Source organism: Phaethon aethereus (genome assembly GCF_964289735.1).
Source record: "Phaethon aethereus genome assembly, chromosome: 2".
Lineage (NCBI taxonomy): Eukaryota > Metazoa > Chordata > Aves > Phaethontiformes > Phaethontidae > Phaethon > Phaethon aethereus.
In genome coordinates, this window is record NC_138582.1 from 2468321 (window position 1) to 2491652 (window position 23332).

General features: G+C 45.1%; 1 protein-coding gene across 1 annotated transcript in view; it reads right to left on the reverse strand.

Annotated features, from left to right (window-relative positions):
- Window positions 1-1205: 1205 nt before the first annotated feature.
- The window catches only part of ADGRB1 (adhesion G protein-coupled receptor B1), a gene marked incomplete at its 3' end in the record, with an annotated part of 218255 nt that continues 196128 nt past the window's right edge, over window positions 1206-23332 (reverse strand). The window contains exons 27-30 of the mRNA XM_082015056.1: window positions 18914-19593; window positions 17907-17942; window positions 16263-16367; window positions 1206-1403 (exon numbers count right to left, since the gene is read on the reverse strand). Coding sequence (XP_081871182.1) covers window positions 1206-1403; window positions 16263-16367; window positions 17907-17942; window positions 18914-19593 — 1019 coding nt within the window. The remainder of the gene's footprint in view (window positions 1404-16262; window positions 16368-17906; window positions 17943-18913; window positions 19594-23332) is intronic.

Consider the following 23332-nt stretch of genomic DNA (forward strand, 5'->3'; position numbering starts at 1 on the left):
CTTTTTATTGAAGAAAAGAAAAGAAGAAGGAAAAAAATAGATTATTTTGTTTGTTTGTTTGTTTCCAAGTGGATGTTATTCATGTTGTCAGTTTGTCTCAATGTCCTAAGGCAACATCTCCGTATACCAAATATCTTCAGGTACATTGGCAGATCTGTCTTTCCCTTTTTCTCTCTCTGCCTTCCAGGGAGGGGCAGTTTGGAATAAATCTGAGTCCGAAAGCAAGGAAAAATAACAGAAAAAAAAAAAAAGGGTGAGGCCAAGAGGACCTTCGCAAGGCCCGTGCTGAGTTGCTGAGTTTATCTATTTAACAGTCAATGAAACGACCTTCCTGTTGGTCTGTTTTTCTAACACCTTCGGCACTCTCCCTGGAGACGGGGCGAGCAGGTTTTGGAGGTCCTTTCCTCCTGCACCTGTCCCACTCCTTAGGGTGTGCAGGAGCTCCGCTGTGGAGGGATGAGAAGAGGAAGATCCACCTTACCTCTCCACCTAAGCCATGGATGACTCCACCACTTCCCCCTCCAGGCCCCGTGGGGACCCGCTGCGGGAATGCCACGATGCCAGGTCACAGTGTGGCGCATCGGAGTGGGAATGTCTTCTTGGCCACAGCTTGGCGCATCCCGTCTCCTTCCTTCTCGGATGAGCTGGTGAGGGAGAGGTGGGGGGCGAGAATTGGCAAGGGATGCCACGGACCCTCAAGGCTGGATCTCCCCCGGGGATCTACGGCCAGACCACATCCCAGTGAGGTTCCCGCAGTGTCCCCTCTTGTGGTCCCCAAACAATCCCGATCTTCTTGGCCCTTCGTGGTGGCTGCTGGACATCCTTCCACAGCTCCCTGTGGTAGAGCGGGAAGGCTCCCAGTGTGTGGCAGCAGCCCGAAAACATCTTGGCAGGGCTCGTCTCCTGCAGTCCCTCCCCACCCTCTGCCTCCTCCTCACTCTCTTCCAGGTTCACTTCTTCTCCAGTCCTACCTGGGAAAGCTCGTGTTGTCCTGAACCTACAGCTACTATACTCTATGAAGTAATATTCCCCCTCTCCGCTGAGAACAATACAAAAGTTACTCTGTCTTACCAAAGGTTTCAAAAGAAACCAAACACTTCTCTCACTCGGTTCCGATTTAATTTAATCATTTCTTTAAAACGTGGGTTTGTTTTGTTTGTTTCGTTTGTTTTCCAGAAAAAAAAGTCCCTTTCTTCCCTTTCCACTCAGACCTCTGTCTGAAGGTCAATAATGTCTTGTCCCACCAGGGGGATGGTGGCCCCTGTTTTCTCCCACTCTACAGTTTTTAGTTCTAGGGGAGACTGTGCCACAGGTTCGATGTCCTTTTTAACCCATGACGGCGGGGACTGGACTTTCCTGATTCCTTCCCAGGGTCTCTTGTTTGGTGTCTGCTGTTTTTCTTGCTGCAAGAGGAGGAAAGTGTAAGAAAGGAGAGAGAGAAAGAAAGAGATGTTAGCACCTGTACAAAAAATAGCATTTTTTCACCTCTTCTTCTGTTAAAGGCAAATCTTTCTGTGAAACTCCTAATCCAAAATAAAGTGGGGTTTCAATGAAAATTTCACTTGGTGTGCAGACTTTCTGTTTTCAGGTAGAAAATATAAAGGTTGTGGGTTTTTTTCATTGCTATCTCTATCACCTAATGCCTAGATATTTCAGCTTTCAGCTGAGGTTTTTGCCACTTGCATTTCCACTGAAAAACTGAATATAGTTTTGAGAATTCAAGATCTTTTTCTACTTCTACAGAAAATACCCATATCGAAATCCAGATTACGATGAGGTTTTTTTGAACATACATTGACTGCATTTGATACAGATGTGAATACATTCCTTATGCAGCACAGCTATTTATAGGCTATTTAATTGCAGTAAAACATGCTAACTCTTTTTCCAGTGAACCCTTGATGTTTGATGGGCTGGATTGTCAGCTCTGAAACTGAAAGCATTTCCATCAACTCCACACCAAGCCTTTGAGGCTTCATCGACTGCCGTTAGCCCAGTATCTTGCCAGCATCCCACCATTGATATAAATCCAGAGAATATCTTTCAATGTTTCTGCCGATATGCACCAAGACAAGACTCTGGGGAGAGCTGCGGCTCTTCAAAATGGGTGTATTCTTCAGTTTGTATATGAAGGGAAGTCCATGCAAAGATTTTAAATGAGTTGTTCCACTAAGCTTCTACCCCCCACCAAGAGTGATGCTTTTCACAGTTAATTATTCCCACAAAACAGTCCAGCACTGGGTGAGAAAAGGCTTCCCTGCATGTGACAGGAGCACAGAGCCCTTTTGAGCCACCTGCCAAAGGGAAAGAGGTGGTTAGCAGAAAGGGTGGCAGGCAAGGCAGCTGTGTGGAGGACGACAAGGAGAGAAGAAGTCTGGGGAGAAGGTGAGGAGACAGACATGCAGGTGACATGCAGCCCGGGATGTGTCACAGCTCGATGCTGTCACCAAAAAGTATTTACTGAGGGGAGATGAAGCCACACGTAGACTGCGGTGTCATGATTGTACTCCAGGATGCTGCAGAGATTGCTGCAACCCAGAGGAAACCGAAATACCGATATGCTACATGCTAATCCACCTGCCTTGGCTTCCGATTTTGCCCCTTCCTAAGAGACTTATAAGTCTGTGATTTATCCCACCTTCACACTGCAACACCGATAGGAAAGGCGCTGTAGCGTTATCCCTAGAGGGACAGCTTTCATCGCATCACCCAAGCCACAGATTCTGCCGAACTTTCACCCTTAATATAAAAATAAGTCATGTTTGAAGTTGCTCCTGCATCCCTGCAGCTGCTCACAGGGAGAAGGTGCTGGGTCAGGTCATTTGGTGGCTCGAGTGGCAAATGTAGGAACAAGGTAAACCCAGTCTTCTCAAAGTGAAGTGAAAACATTCTGAAATTATTTTAAATCAAAGGGAGAAAAGTAACTTTTTAGAAGTCTTTTGAAAGAGATTTTTTTTTTTTTTAAATCAGGCTTTGGAAAAGCATTTTTCGCAACAATGTCAAACATGTCCGTTCCTGAAATCTGCAGCTGTGGTTTTCATTAAACTCAGAGCTTTTGTTATGCTGTTGGTGTTATTCTTACTTTATTTCGTGATGTAACACAATGGTGACTAATACTAATATGACAGGAAAAGTGATAAAATTGTTGACTTATTCTGTTATCTATTTTGGACCTTATTTAAGAACCACTGCCACTAAAAATTGAAACCTTTTTATCTCTATGTGTGTCTTAATGAGACAAGTTTGAGACTTCCTGAAATGAAACTTCTGCCTATGGTGTTTTTGCAAGCCATTATTTTGCCATGAAAAGATGCAGCAAGACATAAAGACAAATATACATATAGAGCAAGAAATGGAATGAAACTAAAAGTTTCTCAAGAGGTGAAGAATTAAAAGCTTGATCAGAACAGCTCTTTTCAATGAAAAACATATTGTCTTCTCCCACAATATCTGTAATGCCACAAGTTTTCGAAGTTACCTATGTCCACAGCTGTATTATATAACAGAGGGCAGCACAAATGTTCATATGCATGAAGTTCATAAATAATTCCATCTTTTCCCTCAAATAAAATCCCTTCTTTGATGGCATTATTTATGGCCACGCTCAGCATCAGGTTCTTCTATTCCCAACCAATCTCTGTTTTCATAGTCCCTGTGTCTGCCACACTCCTGACCTTCAGCCTCTCCTTTGTGCTGCGAGGGTGCACCCAGATCTGATCACATACACTGAACATGATCAGCAAACCTCAGAGCTGTTCTTGGCATGGGCTGCTTTTGAGCTACTGAGCGAGAGCAACTGCAAAACCATGTAGGGAATAGAAATTGGGACACCCCCCTTCCACCCCCCACAAACAATTATGAGTTCATATCTACAGCAACGGTCTCTGATCAGACCTGTCACTGGGGAACAAGACCTAAGAGTCACAATAACTATTCAATGGCAAAAAGACCAGACATTAAATGTTGTGAATTATGAAGAATGGATAAATTAAGAAAGGAAGAGAGAACGGAGCAGAAAACATCACTATGCCAGTGCATAACTCCACTCTGCAGCCACTTCTTGAATATTATGTGCACTCCGTGGGATTCCTGATAGAAGGATATAGGGGAAGTGATAAGGGTGGACAGTTTACAGCCATGAACATGCCCCATACTTGGAAACATCCCAGGTCAGCCTGGACGGAGCTCTGAGCAACCTGATCTAGTTGAGGATGTCCCTGCTCATTGCAGGGGGGTTGGACTAGATGACCTTTAAAGGTCCCTTCAACCTGAACTGTTCTATGAATCTATGATTAACAAAGTTATGAAGCATGTTCTGTAGGAGGAAAGATTACACAGACTATGACCTTTCAGCCTTGAAAAGATATTATGGATGGATGTGAAAGAGGTCTATGAAACTTAGCGGCTTGTTGACGATAGGAACGGACTACTGATGGTAGGGATCATCTCTTCCAACACAACTACAGAGCACGACGAGGCACCGAGCGGTGCCTGGCCCAGAGTGAACAGCAAGAGCTGGTCCTGCACACAGTGCCCAGCCGAACTGTAGACCACCTTTCGATAGCTCTCTGTTGATGCCGAAAACTTCTAAAGTTATAAAAAGTATGTGGAGACATTCACAAAAACAACATCTATACAGTAATATGATATAAAGTGATGCCGTTCTGTGTCAGGGGGTCTCTGAGCACAAATCACTGGAGACTTGGGGATCTTTTTGAAGATGCACTACCATATGGTTGCCCTGCTCTTATTTTTCCAAGCTGCTTTTTACTCTGCCATGGAGAGGAGGCAGGGCCAGACTGGCCTTGGGTCTGATGCCCATACAGTTGTTGCTTATCTATGGGATGGGTTATCTAGTTATTACTGTGGCACGCTTAATGACTCCAAAGATGTCTACTTACAGTTAGAAGATGAAAAGGAGCATCAGGAGATCAGCAAATGGACAGGGAAAGCTTCCTTTTAGCTTCCTGCTTCTCAGAAAAGAATTAGACTTCCCTGGTGATGCTGTGAGCGGAGGTGCTATCAGGAGTGGGATGCACTGGCTGTCCACTGCAGTCACCAGCAGTTCAGAGAGCTGCGTGCATAGCCGTGATCTGAGCACGGGTGCAGAAGGACTCGATGTGTGGTCAGATCTCTGAGCAGGTTAAACACAATCAGCCAGGCTGAGCTCTGGCAAGGATGCTGGGAGACAACAGAAAATCTTCTCCTCTTGGCAAGAGGCACCCTGAGAATTGGTCTCAGGCTCCTGGGAACAGCCCCCATTTTCTTTCCCTCCGTATGGAAAAGATTTTTATCAGGTCTGGGCCACTGGAGCAGCATATAGAAACAGCCACTGGGCTCATGCTTCAGCTCTGGCATTTTCCTCCAGCCCCACTGTGGGGTCTTAGCAATCTTTGCAGTCAGGAGGGAAAACCTAGCTATGCACAGAAAAGAAGAAAAAACCTGGAGGGAGGGTTGTGTAATCCGACTGTAAAAGGTGCCGGTGCTGGCCCAGGGCCTGGCGCCTCGGAGACAGCCAGGAATGGCCCAAGACAGGAGCTGGAAGCAGCAGAGGCTGCCCTGCCAGTAACTCACAGAGACAGAGCCATTACTCTGGCCTGACACAGACCATGAGCTTCTGGCTGTCGGGGCGGGGAGAAATGTTTATCGTTTCCTGCCCGGTGCCAGGACAGCGGAGCAGACTGCGCAGTCAGAGGAGTGGGGAGGGAGCGCCCCGACCCAAGGCTGGGGTAAAACCTGCTGCTCAGGGCAAGCTGGAGGTCTTCATCACCATGGTCACATTTGGATTCTCCTTCATTCACCCATGGCTTTCATTTTAGCTGCACATCTTTAAAGGCAGAGGGAGAGGATTTGGGACAAAAGGCATTTAAGATGCAGTGACAAGAACACCCCCCTGCCCCGAATCCCAAACAGACAGAGGCAAAGTGCATTGAGATAATCCACACAGCCCTCTCCTAAACCTACTCCTGGCAGACTGCAACGAGTCACCTGTGCTGGACTCATGGTGGCTATGGAAAGATAACGGTGGAGTGAGGCACTGCCCGGCCACGGGCTCTTCTGTACGTTGTCTCTGTGCTGCCTTCAGGGGTGCCTTCAGGCTGGCTTCATCCAGAGTATCACAGAATCACAGAATCACTAAGGTTGGAAAAGACCTTTAAGATCATCAAGTCCAACCATCAACTCACCACCACCATGCCCACTAAACCATAGTACCATAGTACCATCAACTCACCACCACCATGCCCACTAAACCATAGTACCACGTCTACACGTTTTTTGAACATTTCCAATGATGGTGACTCCACAACCTCCCTGGGCACCCTGCTCCAATGTTTGACCAACATGCATCCCAGTACCTGCATCCCAGTGCAACTCTTTTGCTTAGGAGCGGCATCAGTGTATTAAATAAATACGGCACGGGAGACTGGCAGCTGCTCCAAGACGCAGCTTTCATTTCACACTTCAATCAAAAAAGATGAAATGTGCAAGCTGCTAAGCTGCATCTCCTTGTGTTTGTTTGTGGGTTTTTTCTTTTTGTTTGGTTGTTTTGGTTTTTATTTTAATACCCATTTTTTACAGTTACCCTGAATAACCTGAAGAGGAATTCAGTGCTTTCTACAGAGCACTCTGGGCTAACTCCCCTAGAACCGGCTACGCCCATGCTGTTTTCATTGCCCCTGGCATCAACTTGAAGGATATTTCATGACCCAAATTGTCTCTCCCCATGACACTGATGACTCTAGGACCAGAATGAAGTTATTCAGAGTGTATTGCAGGGAATCTTAAAGATAAATGTGGCTCACACTGTTTAATCCATCTTTGGATCAATGTCAATGAAAAGTGATTAGAAAATGGGAAAGCTGTTTTTTTAAAGAATGATAAATTTTCCTTTCTTTGTTTGAAACAAGTAGCTGCAGTTCCTTCATTTTATGCTACTGAGCTACAAAGATGATACTTTTTAATTCTTTTTGTTTGGGAGAAAAGCAAAATAAAAGGAAGTGACTGACTTTGTTCAGAATTTCATTTTTTAAAAAAAGAAGAAATTATTTGTGGTTTTAACTTGCATTGATGGAAATCGGTTAGGAAACCTCAAATACGCAACATTTTCTGGGTTATAAAAACATGTCTTCTGCTTCTGAATTCTTTTAAGTTCAGATGGTCTAACCTGTAGGGGTTGCTGTGAGCCAAAGTCTAGTGGTTCAGCTGAAGGTGAACAGGCACTGAATCAAGGAGCTCCTTCATAGACCCTCAGGGGCTCTTGCCATAGACTCACAAACTGTCCCTTGCCTGAAGGTTGCAGAGAAATCCCGTGGTCCCACCAGCATGAGGAACAGGGTATTTTCCAAGATATTCTTGCTGTTAATCCAGCTGGTTAACATACCATCATTTTTTGGACAATGCCTATGATCTACTGAGGACCCCATTCCACTTGGTGGACATGGAGGACTGGGTGTTCCCCAGAATGCTGAAATCATTCAAGGCTCCCTCATGCCTCACAGGGGCTCCTTGGAACTCCAGGAGGGGACCAAGAGCACCCAGAGCATCATTCTTTATAGAGTCCTTTGGGTAAGCAGTCCAAACAATTAGAAGCTGCAATCTGCTGGTGGCAAGTGCAGGGTTTTGTAGCAGCTGATGGCTGGTTAGCGACAAGGGGCATGGCAGGAAGGGACTGTGGATACAGAGGGTGCAGGGAATAAGAATTCTCTTGGAGAAATACAGGCTAGCTGATGCCCGTTACTTGGGACACAAGGTTTCAGATGATCTACAGGAGGGGGTGAACTTCTGATTGATGATATATTTGGACAGCCTGTAGCTGACAGACGGTTTATGGCTGAATGAATTAAGGTTTGACGTCATTTTCATAACAGAAGTTATTGCAGTAATTATTACACTTTATGTAGCATTCCTCCCTATAAAAGTTATCCTAATTGGTCTTTTGAAATTTGCCAGTTACTAAAGCCTTTAAGAAGTGCAGAGACGACTACACACATTGCACAGAAGAGACACCCCATCTGTACGTGGAGCTTCCCTTGCAGAGGGACACACAGTCGACAACAGGAGGAGCACAGCCTCCGGATTTTCTAATTCTTCAGTAAGGAATGAGGCTGAGTTTGACACAACCACCACCATCTGAGCTCCTCCACCCCCACCCTGAGCCACTGCAATGAGGTTCTCATGGACATGAGTCAAGTTTTCCCACCTGGGAGCAGGGCTGCTGGCTCCCCAGCCAGCTAGTGAAAGGCCAGGTAGCCAGCAAGCAAGGGAATTAATTCTGTCAGGCAGCAGAGCACGTCAGGGAGACACACAGCCCTGGCCAGGAATGAGCTGCAATATTGATGAATATTCCTCTTTTCTCACTACTCTGTTAGATGCCAAAGCAAGTGTTGGTGCGACAGGCATACCTTCCAAGTGTCCAAAGAGGAAAGCTAAGAAAAATCTTGACCTGAGAAAGCAAGTAATCAAGGTAGAAACATTGTCTAGCAGGAAAGAAGAAAAAGTCATAGAAAGGCAGAAAAAACTTTGTATCTTTTTCCACTGGGTTTTGGAGCAAGTGCTTGTCCAGGACCAACACAGGGATAGGACTGGATTTGAAAGCTGAGTTACAGACTGAGTCCAGATCCTGTATTGGAGTTCTAGGACAGGGCTCCAGCCAAAGCAAGAGCCATCTGAGCTGCAGAAAAGCCAAACGTAGCAAGTAGCTAATAAGCAAGAACGAGCAAATCAGAGAAATTTGCAGAGCTCTGTTCAGCTTTCGCTGGCCTTGGTGCAAGTGAAGACCTGCTGTTTAAATGAATGCAAAGCCAGATGCTGGCTAGAAGAGAGGAATATGTATATGATTCAAACTTCTGTAATGGAGCTGGATCAAAGGACTCCTGCCGAGGGGGAAGGCAGGAGTGTCACTTCCATTGCTTTCAAAGCTGCTGCTAAGCGTAGAAGAAACAAAGCCTTCGCTTCCTTTACAGGCTGCAAGGCCTCCACTTTCATGCCATGCTGTTGCAGACCATGTGAAGCCCTCCCGATGTCCATCCCAAGCGATGGAATTTCTTTAGCAATTAATTCACAGGGAGGAGATGCTTTACCCTGACAATACAGATCTGCACAGGAAAACATTTCCCATGTGGTACAAAATAGCTTGAAAATAGCGACTACCCTGCTTTAATGTGAAGAGCTCTCAGCTGCAAAAATTTAGACCTTGGGAATTGTGTGTATTTAGGAGGAAACAGGGAAAAAAAATTGCATGTTGGAGCAGACTGTAGGTGTGCCAGGCAAAGGGCAGACTTTGAAATGGAGAAACAAACTTGCAGCAAGGTTTCCAACAATGGGGTTTTTTTGGTAGCACTCAGGTAGGTAAAGAACAACTCAAAGCGATGGGAGTAATTAGAAAGGAAGAACTCTGCTGAGTAAATACCAACCTAACATTTCACTATGCATCCATTTGGGCAGCAAAATGTGCCTTAAAGCTGCTATGAAGACAGATCTACAATCCTGTTGGAAGCCACTCAGTACTTACTGTTAATCGCGTAGGATGCATGGTGAGGGTGGCTGGGTTTTTTGATTCAAATCCTGCTGTGCCTGTCCCCAAGCCTGTGGTTCCTTTCATGCTTCCTGGCTGCAAATAAGCTGTCTAGGGGATAAATATTCAGACCTCTCTGATGCTTGAACAAACACAGCTCATTCAGTTTCCTGCTTAGGTTCTACACCAGCTTCCAGTTTGGTCTGGGATAAAATGGAAGGGCAACAGTGCACAGCCGCCACACATGGGCTGGCTGCAAGGCATTTGGGAGGAGGATGAGCAAAGTAAATCCAGTTGTTCCTGATATACTCTTTTTAGATTCAAAGTCCCTTCAGGTGGACAGAGATAATCTGTCCCAAAGTCCAGCATAACAGGAGCAAAGGAGCCTTGCCCACAACCCTATAACTTCGTTTAGAGGAAGGGCTGATTTTTCAGAAATAATCTCCATCTTCCTTGCCTCATCTGAACTTGAAGACTGCAAGAGAAAAAATTTAACATACGTCATGGTAAAATCATACAGAGACTTATTAGTGCGTTAAAAATGGACTTTTTCAACTTGCAGTCATCAGGTCTTGCTCTATGACTGCTAACATTTTAATTCCCTAGCACTGAAAACTTAGCTTTGGGTAATAGTGTCTACATCCCTGAACACAGAATCACAGAATCAAAGAATTGCTAAGGTTGGAAAGGACCTTCAAGATCATCAAGTCCAACCACTAATCCAGCACCACCATGTCCCCTAAACCATGTCCTGAAACGCCATATCCACACGTTTTTTAAACACTTCCAGAGATGGCGACTCCACCACCTCCCTGGGCAGCCTGTTCCAATGCTTGACCACCCTCTCGGTGAAGAAATTTTTCCTAATATCCAATCTAAACCTGCCCTGGTGTAACTTGAGGCCGTTTCCTCTCATCCTATCACTAGTTACTTGGGAAAAGAGACCAACACCCTCATCGCCACAACCCCCTTTCAGGTAGTTGTAGAGAGTGATGAGGTCTCCCCTCAGCCTCCTCTTCTCCAGACTAAACAACCCCAGTTCCCTGGCCTTATTAAATCTCATACAGTTGACCTCTACCAATCCAGCCAGCCTGTCCAGATCCCTCTGCAGAGCCCTCCTACCCTCCAGCAGATCAACACTCCCACCCAACTTGGTGTCATCTGCAAACTTACTGAGGGAGCACTCGATCCCCTCATCTAGATCATCTATAAAGATATTGAACAAGACCAGACCCAGAACCGAGCCCTGGGGAACACCGCTTGTGACCGACCGCCAGCCGGATTTAACTCCATTCACCACAACTCTCTGGGCTCGGCCATCCAGCTAGTTCCTCACCCAGCGAAGAGTAAACCCATCCAAGCCACGAGCCGCCAGTTTCTCCAGGAGAATGCTGTGGGAGACGCTGTCAAAGGCTTTACAAAAGTCCAGGTAGACAACGTCCACAGCCTTTCCCTCATCTACTAGGAGGGTCACCTGGTCCTAGAAGGAGATCAGGTTGGTCAAGCAGGACCTGCCTTTCATGAACCCATGCTGGCTAGGCCTGATCCTTTGGTTGTCCTGCACATGCCCTGTGAGCACTCTCAAGACCAACCGCTCCATGATCTTCCCCGGTACGGAGGTCAAGCTGACAGGCCTGTAGTACCCAGGATCCTCCTTCTGGCCCTTCTTGTAGATGGGTGTCACATTGGCAAGCCTCCAGTCTTCTGGGACCTCCCCTGTTAACCAGGACTGCTGAGGAATGATGGAGAGGGCTTGGCAAGCTCCTCCGCCAGCTCCCTCAGTACTCTTGGGTGGATCCCATCAGGCCTCATAGACTTGTGGGTGTCCAGGTGGTTTAACATGTCCTTAACTGTTTCCTCCTGGATTATGGGCGGGTTATTGTGCTCTCCATCCCCATCTTCCAGCTCAGGGGGCTGAATACCCTGCGGATACCTGGTCTGGCTATTAAAGACTGAGGCAAAGAAGGCATTAAGTACCTCAGCCTTGTCCTCATCCTTGGAGACAATGTTCCCCACCATATCCAGTAGGGGATGGGGATTCTCCTTGCCTCTCTTTTTGTTGTTAATATATTTGTAGAAGCATTTTTTATTATCCTTTACGACTGTGGCCAGACTGAGCTCTAGCTGGGCTTTTGCCTTTCTAATTTTGTCCCTGCTTGACCTAACGAGATCTTTGTACTCGTTGTGAGTTGCCCTCCCTTTCTTCCAGAGGTGATAAACTCTCCTCTTTTCCCTGAGTCCCAGCAAAATCTCCCTGTTCAGCCAGGCCAGTCGCCTTCCCCGCCAGCTCTTCTTACGGCACATGGGGACCGCCTGCTCCTGCGCCTTTAAGATTTCCTTCTTGAAGACTGTCCAGCCTTCATGGACCCCTTTGTCCTTCCAGACTGTCTCCCAAGGGACTCCCTCATTCAGTGACCTGAACAGGCCAAAGTCTGCCCTCCGGAAGTCCGTGGTAGCAGTTTTGCTGACCCCTCTCCTTACTTCCCTCACAACTGAGAATTCTATCATGTCGTGGTCGCTAAGCCCAAGACGGCCTCCGACCACCACATCTCTCACCAGTCCTTCTCTGTTTGTAAACAGCAGGTCCAGCAAGGCACCTCCCCTGGTGGGCTCACTCACGAGCTGCGTCAGGAAGTTATCCTCCACACACTCCAGGAACCTCCTAGACTGTTTCCTCTCTGCCGTGTTATACTTCCAGCAGATGTCCGGTAGGTTGAAGTCCCCCACAAGAACAAAGGCCAGCGAATGCGAGACCTCCGCCAGTCGCTTATAGAATGTCTCATCTGTCTCTTCATCCTGGTTGGGTGGTCTGTAACAGACTCCCAGCAGGATATCTGCCTCATTGGCCTTCCCCCTCATCCTTACCCACAAGCACTCGACTTGGTCTTCACAATCATTGATTTCTATGCAATCAAAACACTCCCTAACATACAGAGCCACCCCACCACCTCTCCTTCCCTGCCTATCCCTTCGGAAGAGCTTATAGCCATCCATTGCAGCACTCCAGTCTTGAGAAGCATCCCACCATGTTTCTGTGATGGCAACTAATCAGTTCATAAAGCCACAAAGGACTGAGACCCCTTTACTGTGCTGCAGCAATGACTTGGCCTATGCTTGAATGCAGGTGGATGTGTGGTTCTGTATGCTTTGAACATGGATCCTGATGGACAATATGATTCTAATCAGGAATATCTGACCATACTTCCAATGGGAGCATTTTTATAGTTGAGATATATATAAGAAAGTCCATGCCACACAGAACAGATTTCATGTAATAAACTGAAAAAAAATTGAAAAATCCCAGTCTGTTCACCAAGGAAGGCAAATTCTGTATTATTGTGCTCTAAGGCTCAAGTTAGTTTAGCATTAGCAGTGTGCTTTGTTTTGCAGCAAAATAGCTGCCGCAAACACTGGTGCCACGGTGACTCCTGGGAAAGCATTAAATCTGGGCAAGAATCAGATGTGGTCCCTGTTTCAGGCAGTATTCTGCTTCTCCTAATTGCCTGCTGCCATACCATCCTGGCAACATTGCTCATTAGTAAGTTGATGACAGGTCAGCTGATGGCAGTGGGGACACCCTAATCTCAGAGGGCTGTGGGTTAGTCTCCAGACCTTTACTGCAGCAGTTCTGACTTAAATGGTGACGTGCGATGGCTAGCAGCAGTGTTGCACAGTGCTTTGCATCACATGTATGCTTCCACCCCGTGCCCTCCAGTGCAAGGGAGAAGAGAGGTCCCAGGGAAGGACACCTTGGCTACTGGGTGAGGGGAAAGCAGCATTCATCCCCAAACCTGTCTCCACATCTGCAGGATGGGAGGCAAGTCCAGAGGCATTTGTCAAGTCTATCTTTGGTAAGGATCAGGACTTTCTCCCATCAGTAATGCCTTTCAGAAATGGACCTTGTAAAGGAGGAAAGATGAACAACTCAAACATGCAGGAGTCCCTGATTATGTTTCCAGCTCCGCCATTAACTACTCTGGGATGGTGGGCAAAAGGCAGTCTTCTTTAAAGACTGTGGTAATACTGATCCAAAGTTTAAATGTGTCAGGATACTTAAAAGGAACATATGTGTTGGTACACACCTTCAGATCTTTGCTGAAGATGCCTTAAAAATCATGTTTTACCACTGAAGCTGGAGAAATTCTCAACCATAAATGCATGTGATTGTTGAATTTTCAACCCCTCTTCCTAAAGAGTCAGAAGATCTGTTTCTCCCTCCCATTCCTCTGTGGGTGCTTTCTTCAAATCTGACAATGTAGTAATTAATCTGAGAGGACCTAGGCATTCAGTGTGATGGGGTAATCAGCTTTGGCCAGTGCACTGAAGAACAGAGAGGACTAGCATTTACAGCGAAATGAAAACCCAGCCAATCCCTAAATAGGGCCAACACCATTCCTAGGAATTCTCAAGGGAGGTCTCTTCTATGCAGACATTTAGCCCAAGTCTCAGCAGCACCTTTCTGACCTTGGAGTTGAAGGAGGAGAGAGGAAGTGCAAGAGGATTAGGAAAAGCATAATATCTTGGAAAGGACGAAGGACAATGGGACGTGCTGCTGGGAGAGGCTGGGAAACTGCTGGGGTTGGCAAGAGACTTGGTAGCTGGACTTTGTGGTTGCATATTTAAAAGTGAAATCAAAGAGACAGCAATGCAGGTAGATGGACTAGACCCAGTAAATGTCCCTTTTGCTCTATGATGCTAGGTGTGAAAGGGTGCAAGGACATTCCAGGATCCTTATGACCTTGTTCATGTCCACAAGGCAAGGAGTTTCCTCCTGGTGAAGGAATGTGTTTGGATTCATGCGTCATGGAAGGGTTTGGGACAGGTTTGCAATGCTCTTCAATGCAAAATGAAAGCCAGACTTACGCTAATGTTAGTTTTATCACTTCCACCAGAAGAAATACTCCATCGTTTTATAACCTAAACATACATAAAAGAGGAAAAAATTCTTTTGTTGTTACTTTGATCCCCGGTATCTGCAGTTTGCCTTCTCAGGGCAAGCTGAAGATGGGGCATTATTTCCAGTGGGGTCTCCAGTAGCAAGTGGCAGAAAAAGGGGTGAAGAAAGCTATTTATTTTCACTGTACTGCTTTGGATGTTGTGAAACCAATACCCACTACTGACTTGCCAATACTGATCTTCACAAGCTCACCCTCTCGGCTTACATCCAGGGAAAAATCACCACTTGAAAAGATTCGGTCAATATGCAAAGGCCACCTTCACAGCTTCTTTCCAGCAGTTCAAAGCTCTTTGATGCTGACACTGGCAACTTTAATTCTAGATAGATGCATCTCTGAAATGACCAAAACATCTCAATCTATAAAACTCTCCTGCAAACATATCACAGATTAACTTTTACATGGCATTTAGGCATTTCTGATTTTACGGCTGTGTCATACCTAAATAATAGAAAAAAAAGCAGACACATGAAATTCAGTGAAATGCATTGGGATTCTGGGCCAACATAGGCTTCTTTGATCGGAGCCTACCTGCTAGATTCACTATCACTCTCATTCTGTAACACTGGGCAGCTAATAATGGCACCTTGCCACACATAATAGAAGTAGGATTTGCTGGAACCACATCTCCAGAGCTCAACACAGCAGCGCTGTGAGATCTGAATGCAGACCAAAGGCTCTGTAGTCCTCTGCTTCTACAAAGAAACAGACTAAACCTCTTGTTCAATCACCCTCAGAGCTTTGGTCTTGCCTCTAAGGAAGTCCCATCAAAATAAACCCCACCAGTGCCTTCTTGACCATGTTGCTGGTGACTCTGCATCCTAGATGTGGCTTTGCTTGCAAATGACAAAGAATGTTATTAATAGCTCACCTTGCCCCTCTTCTAAGTGCAGGCACAACCCAAAATTCATTTCTCACCATCAACCTGACTCTGCCACTTGTTTTTCCCTCCTGCTGGAGCAGATACACTTCCTTGAAACCTTTTGGCTCTTGACCAGAAGGCCTAGTAGGCTGAGACATGGGAGAGGTGTCACCAGCCTGCCCTTCCTTATTTGTGTTATCCACATCACTTACTACACAGTCTCCTGATACCTGTTTCTAGTACCAAATCTCTGCCCCTCTGAAAGGCTGCAAGGTCCTTCCCTCAGCCTGCCTCCCTCAAAATCTCTTCCTGCCCTGGAAGTTTTGTGCTGTTGAGGAAAGCCGTGTACATGGTGATGAGCTGTCACAAATACCCTTACCCTGCATTTAGTTAGCATGCAGTTCCCAAGAAGAGCTGCCACCATCACAGCTGTAGCTTTCCTAAATAGCTAAGCCCGTCACTGCCACCTTGGCCTCTGACTCAGTCCCTGCAGGTCGGGTAGATGATTCCTGCTGTCCCCACCTTCTGCCCTCTCCCCTTTCCACCTAGATTTCCTCAAGGCTGTTCTAGTTTCCAGTTCCTAGTTATGAGTGGATGTATGGGGCACTCGGAGATGACCTGAAAGAGAATGCAAAGAACAGACACAGACACGGGGAACAAACACAGAGAAGACAACACAGGCTCTATTCACCATGAATAGACATGAGGACAGACATTCTCCTTCTGGGCTGCCAACCACTCTATAGACAAGCTAGTGGTACCTCTGTGACTTTTGTGTCTTTTGTGGTGCACATGTGCTTGTTGCAACATGCATGGACAGAAAATCAAGGTAAAGTAGGCAGTGAGAGCTCCTAAACTTTCCTGCTTCTTTCTGTGCTCTTGCTGGCACTAGTGGGCTCTAGGAGATGATGGTTATGGAAGTCTGACTAACCTTGCTGTCCGTTGTTGGAGACTCCTTTTCCTTCTCTGCATGCTGGAGTTTTCTGTTCAGGTCTTGGAACATGTCTTGGTGACGTTTTCTTGTGTGCATTATTTTCTGAAGCAAACACAAGGGCCACAGGTCAACAAACCCTATTCAGCTGTACAGAAATAACAGGTCTTCCTCCCCAAAGTTACATGCATTAATAAAACCAAGCTCTGCTCCATGCAGTTGCAATCTGGTGTGTCTAAGCTACCTTCAAAGTTCACTGAGGACCCAGTGTAGCACTGCCTTTATTTTCAGGATGAGATGGAGGGACAAAGTGGAAAAGACTAATTTTTGACCTTATGGTTGCCCTAAACCTGCCACTGCCAACTGTTTATGCCCCAGAATTTGTGCTTGACTGGCAACATTCTACTAGCTAGCCCTAGGAAGCTTTGCTGACCTTCTTTAACTGATTCGTGACCCCATGTCCACTCCATTCTCAGTGTATCTATCATCTCCTTTGCAAATGTATTCAGAGCTTACCCAGACATGTAGAATTTGGGTACAAAAAGTTTCATCAGAAACTATTCCACAATTTCCTTTTCTTTGTATTTTGACCCTTCTGCATTTTCACTTCTGCCTTCTACTGACCAGAAGGAGAAGCAGGACCAATTTTTATAAGTACTTCCCTTTGCATGTAAAAGCATGTGTAATATGGCTTTCTTGTGCTCTGCCAAGTGCTATATAATTAGAAAAGGCGGCTCAAATAGTTTAGGACCAACTTGAAGTAACAGCTTAGACGTATCCATCGTGCCTCAATTTCAGACCAAGCTCACAACCTGGAGCTCTGAAGTGATTCCAGTGTTAAGGGAAATCCTCATGGGCCTTTAACATGACTGTTTTGGAATAAGCCAGCAGCTTTGAATACAAAGGATAGCTCTGCTGGGAAAGATGTCATGATTGAACCCACGATAGCTACACTAGCTCTCATTAGACCCATGGACCCTCTGTGGAGGATTGGCCCTTTCAAAGCTTTCCATTCTGTGCCTCAGGTGTGAGGACAAACATTTTCCTACACACAGTATAGACTTTTTCCACCCAGGCTGATTCTGTGACGTTCATTAATAGGTGTGAAAGACCATGGCTGACGATGGGTTGTGACAGTGGGCACATATTAGCTTCCTTTCTGTTAAGTGACAGGTCTTGCGCACAGAAAGCGAGGCGTTTTTAGCCACCAACCAAATGTATGTATGCTTCCCAAACAGAAACGTGGTGCAGTAACCTACCACTCCATCAGCTCTCTGTAAGCATTTTGCTCACAGAGTATTTTTGAGCATTTTGCTCACCCAGTATTTCAGCACAGGAAAGGAGAAATAACAGAGAAGTTGCCTTGGGCAAGCTGACATAGGATCTCAATGTACAAATGTTTACACAGAAGCTACTGCTCCATAAATTAAGCATGCACCAATACAAATCACCCATTTGTTTAGCTGCACGGGGTAACCCTTACTAGGCATCCAGCACAAATCTCTCAGCCCACCATTTTTAACCCTTGAAAAGGCCCTTTGGCAAAGGCAGCACTCCTGCAAAGGTGCTAGAAAGAAAAGAAAGCAGCATTTCTTTTTCTCATCCTATTCCTAGAAGAGCGCATTCAGAAAGGGATGTACTTACCTCAAAATCTAGTTCTGCGTATCGGGATTTCCGCCTCTGGGTATTCAAAAGAAAAAGAGATGGGTGAAGGTTAGTAAGAGGTTGATGCTGGTGAGTGGGCACACACTCAGCCACACAGTAGGTAAAACAGGGACACTCATTCTCCTTTTCCTTCTTCCTATGCCTTTAGCATGTTTCTCTGGCTCTTCAGGATGGAAAGTGCCAGCCATTTAGAGGGATCTCTACTAAAAAACACTGAGCCTTGAGGAGAGCTGAGCATGGGCTGAGCATGCGAGTTTGGCCAGTTCAAGCTCTGTCTTAGTTATGAAACTTGCAGGTCATTCACAGAATGGGAAGCAGAAAGGGAGCAGTAGATCAGCCAACTGATCTACTGGAGCTTTTGAGCACCAGTCAGCAGAGACTGAAGTTTGGACAGCAATAGCTGAGACCTGCTCTCTGACAATAGACAAGAAAAGGGCCAGATGCCCTAGGACAGACCTCAGTGTAAGATCTAAGGTCAAGGGACAACTGCTAATGTATGTAATGAGTCATCATGGGTCAGAAGGAGAGGGCTGCACTTATGCAGAACCTCTGACATCCTTCTGATGCTAAGAGCATTGTGGAGAATGCCTTAGGGACATTTTACACCTGTGATCACTAGGGTTTTCTCATCTGTATCATGACAGGTCATCAAAATGGGAAATAGAGGCCAATGATAGGAGAAAAGGTAATGCAAGCCATGTGTCTTGCATTAAAATGAACAGTCTTTGACAAATTAACATTTTTATTGGACTTCTCATTGCCTGTAGGCCTATCCATCCAGCAATGGAATATGTCTGTGGAAATAATGAGAGATTTTAAACATTACGTTACAAAATGGTATCACATGCCAGTGATCCCTTGTGACAATGTAATACTGGCATTGCATAGTGGGCTGCATTTGGCCTAAGCTGCTTCTCTTGAAACACCAGCGTTGAGGGCAGGGCATCATTCTGAGCTGAGAAAAATACAGTAATTCACATGCTCACCTCCAAGGAGCTCATGGAGAGGGTGGAGACGGTCTCACTCTTGGACACCACACCCGAGTTCCCTGAGTCACCTGTGTCACACAGGCTGTTGGGAATCTGTGACTCATTGGAGATATTTTGTGGAGCCAGCTGCTGCTGCTGTTGTATCATGGGGGAACCTTGAACCTCACTGCATGTCATGGTTACAGGCTCCCGTGGAGGACTCTTGACAACAAAGCCTGGGTCAGTAGCCATACTGAGGTGGATGAGCCGTGTCTGAGGCATCTGGTCAATATTGATGCTGTATTTGCTCTCATCTTTGGGCGGTTTGGCCCGTAAGGTAGACGTGTTGGTAGGCAGAATGACGTAGCTGGTGTCCAGTGTTTGCTCTTGCGCCCGGGAGAGTTCTGAGTCCAACTTCTTGAAGATGTCCCCATCACAGATGTAGATGGATTTAGGTGGCTGGTTCTTGTCCTTCTTCAGAGTGAGAGTGTGATTGCTGAACTCGTTCAGGTTGATGGCCCCCAGGTAGTGTGGTGAGCCCTGAAGATGCATCTTGGAGACATTGGCTGGAAGACTGTTAAAGTTTGATGACCCCTTCTGGTGATTGAGTTTCAATTTCTCTTCATCTGGCAGTGACGGACGCTTCAGTGTTCCTGTGATGGTTGAGGTTCTGCAGGTGGTGATGTCTTTATTCAGTACTATGGAGACAGATAAGTAACCTTAGCACCTCACCTAGGTTTTTGTTAACACATCAATACAGCCACCACAGTCACTCCATGCTAGCATGTGCTGTTGGACCTCTCAGAAAGAGGCTATGGTGGCTGAACAGTGTTTCATACTGTTTGTTTGGTTTTTTTTAAATCCAGGATGCTAAAGGCAAAGTTAAAGCTAGGGAGGAAGAAAACTTTCTGATTTTGAGAATTCTTTGTGATGTGAATTCTCCAACGCAATCATGGCCAAAACTTCCAACTAGGCCAACACATATTGTCATACTGATAACAATATTTTGAAAAGCAAACACACATATATATACTTAGTACATGTAGCATAGGTATATGTATGAAATATATATATAACTAGCCTATGGAGGAGTAGAATTCTTTGAAATAAAAGACTGCTTTCATGTCAAAAATTATTTTGATTCAGAAAATAGCTGAAATGCAGCATTATCAATGATTTCAAATGTGTTTTTTTTTTTAATTCACTAAACTGCTTCAAATTGCTCTTTTCCCTTGAACAGTTTCAGTGTCACTAATTTGGTATTTTAAAATACACCGCATTTTGTTATAAATTTCTAACTGCTCTCCAAAAAGCTTATATTCTAGTAATCATGGCAAAACTTTGAGAGCGCTAATTATTTAGTGTTTTTCAATTTCTGCTGAGGAAAGAAAGGAGTGCCATGAATATTCCTTAATAGGAGAGGAAAACCTTAAACTGAAGAAGAGGAGAACATGCCAATTAGGAGGTATATAAAGGGCAGACAGACACTCATTCCCACACAACATTGTCCACAACAAAGCATCTGCTTTTTTTCTAGGCATAGGAATCTATTGCTCAGTTGATTTCAGGCTGCAACAAAGACCTTCGGAAGATAATGACATCAGCCGTGATGTCTCACAGGCTGTGGTGCAGGGGCAAAGTGGTGTGGGACTGAAGGCTACTTACCCAGTATTTCAGCACAGGAAAGGAGAAATAAATGCATGTTCCCCTTTCAATCATCTCAGAAGAAAAAAAAAAAAAGGTCCTTTTACTTATTTCTTTCTCAATGGACCAGAAACAAGGATCTTTGGGGTAACCTGATACTGTTCAGCTGCTCCACCTGGGACAGAGGCAGGTCATGACATAGGCATCCCATCGGACTGAGGACAAACTAATTTTTCTACCAACTAATACTGGGAGTGATGGGTGCTAGAAGAGCAAAGCTCCCCTGCAAAGACTAGAAAGCAGGCAAGAGCAGGATGACAGAGATACCAATGAGAATAAAAGAACTTTAAAAAACTTTTTAAAGCTAAAGGTACTGGGTGTAACTGGCAGCCGCAGTCATCTTGACATTGCTGGAGGACACACTAGGATAAATCAGAGCATTACAGCGTATTCATAGCATACACTGCAGGAAGATGTTACTGAAGCCAAACCCTTCACTTGGGAGTGAAGGCTATTCTCCATGCTAACATCAGCTGCAGAAAGTAGGTTTGAAGAGGTTTGCACTTGGCAATCTTCAAGCATGGAGCAGAGTGAGCTTTCAACACTGAGCGATGGACCCAATCCTACCAGTGAATCTAAGTGAGGAGGTTATGAGCGATATCAGGAATATCTCCAATCCGTCATAACATGAGAGCTGGTGGCTCCAGGAGAAATGATGTCCAGAAACCAATGGACAGATTTCTGGTTTTTATTATTCAGTAAGCAGAATGCATAGGATGATGCACTACACAGAAAGGTCTCTGAAATTGGGACTATTATTAACTACTTAGCTTGGCACAGACTAAGAGCACTTTATCAGAGGAGGAACATCTCCTCAGGCAGACATCAACAAACAAATTGAATAGCTGTATGCTGGCAAAGGAAGGGAAACCTAGGCTGTTAGCAAGCTGCTGATCCAGGGTCTTCTGCCTTGAAGTCATGTGAAGCCAATCAGCTCCTTGCTTTCCTCCGAGAACCTCGATTTGGGAGCAAGAAGTAGCAGATCCAGAAAGGTTTCTTTACTGCAGGAGAAACCAAGGTCTGCCTTGGTTTCCAGCACAAGGTGGGCTGCTGGCTGTGTAGCTGGTTGTGTGTGCCAACACCCAGCCTGGATGCATGTTTGCTGAGCATGTGTGCAAGTCAGACCTGGTGTCACACGAACATTTTTTGCACGTGATCTTTTTGAACTGAGATCTTCAGTGTCAGAAAGGAAGGAGGAAGATAAATGAGAAGAGGGAGACAGTTAGAAATTAGATTATAGAGTGTGATACAGAGAAACAGAAAGAAAAAAATGGACAGACCCTGAAAAGAGATAAATGGATAGAAAGAGACCATGAAAGAAGATATCACAGGGATAAGTGAGATAAATGTACTGTGACTGTAATAAGCATAGGGAGAGGGAGTGAGGCAGAGAGAGGACAGGAAAAGATAAATAAGATATAGATAGATATTAGATAGATAAACGATAGTGACAGTGATAGACAATACACAGAAACACAGTGACAGAGATAAATGTTGACAGAGAAAGAAATGCATACGTAACACGTACAGCAAGACAGACAGCTGAGGACAGGGATAAATAAATGATTGCAAGACAGAGAGCAAGAGATGAATTATAGACAAACACATTTAGAAGCAGATAAATAAGTGATAGATTAGATAAAGATGAAGATGAAGATGAAGATAAGATAAAGATAAATGAAAGGGACACGTAAATGTGTACAGAAAGAGAGAGAGGAGACAAACAAAAATAAAGAAAAAAGGGAGAGAAAGGCAAGAAAGAAAGCAAGACAAGAAAGAAAGCAAGACAAGGCAGAAAGAAGGAAAGAAGGAAGGAAGGAAAGGAAAGAAAGAAAGAAAGAAAGAAAGAAAGAAAGAAAGAAAGAAAGAAAGAAAGAAGAAAAGAAAGAAGAAAAGAAAAGAAAAGAAAGAGAGAAAGAAGAGAAAGAGAGAGAGAAAGAAAAGAAAGAAGGAAAAGACAGAAAGAAAGACAGAGAAAGAAAGAGAGAAAGAGAGAGAGAGCAAGAGAGTGAGAAAGAAAGAGAGAAAGAAAGAGAGAAAGAAAGAGAAATGAAGGAAAGGAAAGGAAAGGAAAGGAAAGGAAAGGAAAGGAAAGGAAAGGAAAGGAAAGGAAAGGAAAGGAAAGGAAAGGAAAGGAAAGGAAAGGAAAGGAAAGGAAAGGAAAGGAAAGGAAAGGAAAGGAAAGGAAAGGAAAAGAGAAAGAGAAAGAGAAAGAGAAAGAGAAAGAGAAAGAGAAAGAGAAAGAGAAAGAGAAAGAGAAAGAGAAAGAGAAAGAAAGAGAGAAAGAAAGAGAGAAAGAGAGAATAAAGAGCGAGAGCGAGAAGCTTTCCCATGACGGTAACTGAACACACAGCATGTACTGTTCTTGGCTAAGGGAGATCCTGGTTTGGAAGATATGAATTATATGCAAGTGTCAAGCAAGCTGGTATTTCTCTTGCTTGGGACAGGGGAGGAGTCTTGGAGGGTAAATGAAAGCCTATATATCTACAAAGGGTAAGAAAAAACCTCAGTCAAATGGCCAGACATGCCAGGACCAGGAAAGGATGAAACCTCCAGAGACAAACAGGTAGCAAAGGAGAATCCAGACGGCACAAACACCCCCAGGAGAATGAGAGAAAAGGGAGTTACTGGGGAAAGGGACTGTCAACTCATGCAGATCTTCAGGATCAAAATGAATGTGTGTGATTGAACACACAGCAGAAAGGTGCAGGCAAAGAAGGAGAGACCTGACCA